Source organism: Gnatocerus cornutus, unplaced genomic scaffold, assembly GCF_029298725.1.
Source record: "Gnatocerus cornutus isolate USDA-ARS CGAHR unplaced genomic scaffold, icGnaCorn1.1 Chromosome13, whole genome shotgun sequence".
NCBI lineage: Eukaryota > Metazoa > Arthropoda > Insecta > Coleoptera > Tenebrionidae > Gnatocerus > Gnatocerus cornutus.
In genome coordinates this window covers 2,215,352-2,217,300 of record NW_028275361.1, presented here as the reverse complement: position 1 = coordinate 2,217,300, position 1,949 = coordinate 2,215,352, and the positions used below count along the sequence as shown (strand labels likewise).

Sequence of the window (1,949 nt, the reverse complement as noted above, 5' to 3'; positions counted from 1 at the left end):
GTGTTGGACTGCACAATCTGCTCGCAAGTCGACTTGGGAGTGTCTTCCTTCTTCTCAAGCCTCTTTATGGCCACCTGCGTGAACTTCCACGTCCCCCTGAAGACAATCCCGAATCCTCCTTTCCCCAGGATATTCGCGTTGTCCCAATTATTCGTAGATCTTTGCAACTCCTCATAAGGGATCTGTGGAATCAGCCCTGCAGACTCCATCATTATGGAAGTATCGGAACCTCCCACAAGTCCCCGGAAAGCCGACCTCGTATTAACCAAATCGTTCTGGTCAGTGGTGACATTTTCATCACGAGTTTGGATAGTGTCATGTGGAGCCCCATTTAAAATTTTTACCGATTGAGGGGGTTGCGTAACATCCTTAATGTACTGATGAAACTTTCGATCAACGAATGGTTTTAGTACCTTCATGGCTTCAAACTGTTTTATTTTATAAAGGAGAATAAACAGCTCTAGGACTGTGTGTCCGAAAGTATTCCATTCGCTCAAAAGGGTGTCTATGGGGGTGCGCCTGGACTTGTTACATTCTAAAAGAATAGCCTAAGGGAAACAATTGTAGATGGAGAGTGTTTTGAGGGCTTTACCTGTAGTGTTGGGACTTCAAACTGCATGTATTTGGAACCCAATTCGTGAAAACAGTTCTCGGATTCCAAAATGGTGCAAATTGTGCGTCTTTCGTCGTAGGGCAGGTCGCTAATACGCATTTTTGGAACCTGGAAGAGAATAGTTATTTGTTTCATTACGCTAGAAAATGGTCTTATGGTAGTGTGACCACTAACGTCATTCCGTCATTTAGGTGAATTTCATTAGCTGGAAAATAGGTTGGTAGCACCCCATTTAAATCAAACGATTGCAGATTGATTTAAATTCAAATATGTTTCAGCAAATTTTTGTGGTATCTTTGCTTAATTTATCTACCTTTATTATTTTCGAAGGTCATTGGCCTCCAAATCGGCACACAAATTGACACAATTGATATTTATACAGCGATGCCAACTTGCAAAATAAAACCAACTATTCGAAATGTCACGTTTGACTGCCTAGACATTCAAAAGGTGATTTTCTTGCCGCAAATGAGTATCACAAATCGCATGAAAAATGACGGAGGCGCACAAAATATTTTATTATTTTCAGTTGTAAGAATTTTGTTAGTTTTGGTCAATTATAAAAACGGCTGCGCACGCAAATTTAAGTCTTATTTGATAAAAGGTGAATAATAAAAGATTTCTATACCTCATGTGGGTGTTTTGTTGACTAGTAAACATGTTTGTAAACAAATCGTCTATTTTTCTGAATTGAACTTTTAGGCAACCATTTTGCATTCTTGCCCAAAAAGATGCATTGATCTGAACGTGCACTGTTTGAACTGTATTTTGTTCAAATTCAGAGTAAAATTCCAGTGGTAAAAAGTGATATTTTCTCGATAGCTCTGAATGAAGTGATAAATTTTGGAGACATAACCTCGAAATTTATGTCAAAATAGAAATTCAAAATCGTAATTCTGAGTTAAAATTCTTAAAATTAAGGTAATTGTAAACTTTTGAGCATTTGATAAGCTTATAAACAAAGAATAAATGCAAACAAAAGTTTAAAAGCCACGCAATGACATTTATTGTTTCGATCGAGAAACAAAATCACACCCCAGATTTTATATAATAACGCAACAGAGGCCTTTCGTTTTCGTTGGCCCACCTCGTAAAATATATATAACATACCTTTATGAAAATAAGGATCTTCTATTGTTAGTCTTGAGAAAGACTGTTTGAAACTCGAACTCGAAACTCAGGAACCAAAGAATACACAGAAAAAACAGAAAGACACACGTTGGCGAAGCTGAATTCTACTAGAGACTGATTATTTTCAAAAGTGGATGCAGTAAAGTGAATGCTCACCCCCACCATTTGCCCTTTTACTTTAACTTTAAACCGACATGATAAAAGA

General features: G+C 37.5%; 1 protein-coding gene across 1 annotated transcript; it reads right to left on the bottom strand.

Annotated features, from left to right (window-relative positions):
* Positions 1 to 9: 9 nt before the first annotated feature.
* On the bottom strand, positions 10 to 926 carry LOC148166814 (serine/threonine-protein kinase pelle-like; the record flags this gene model as incomplete). Its single annotated transcript, XM_088048451.1, has 2 exons — positions 593 to 926; positions 10 to 548 (listed from the first exon to the last, which is right to left on the bottom strand). Coding segments are annotated over exons 1-2 (695 nt in total), but the record flags the coding sequence as incomplete, so codon positions are not given.
* Between the last annotated feature and the right edge of the window lie 1,023 nt (positions 927 to 1,949).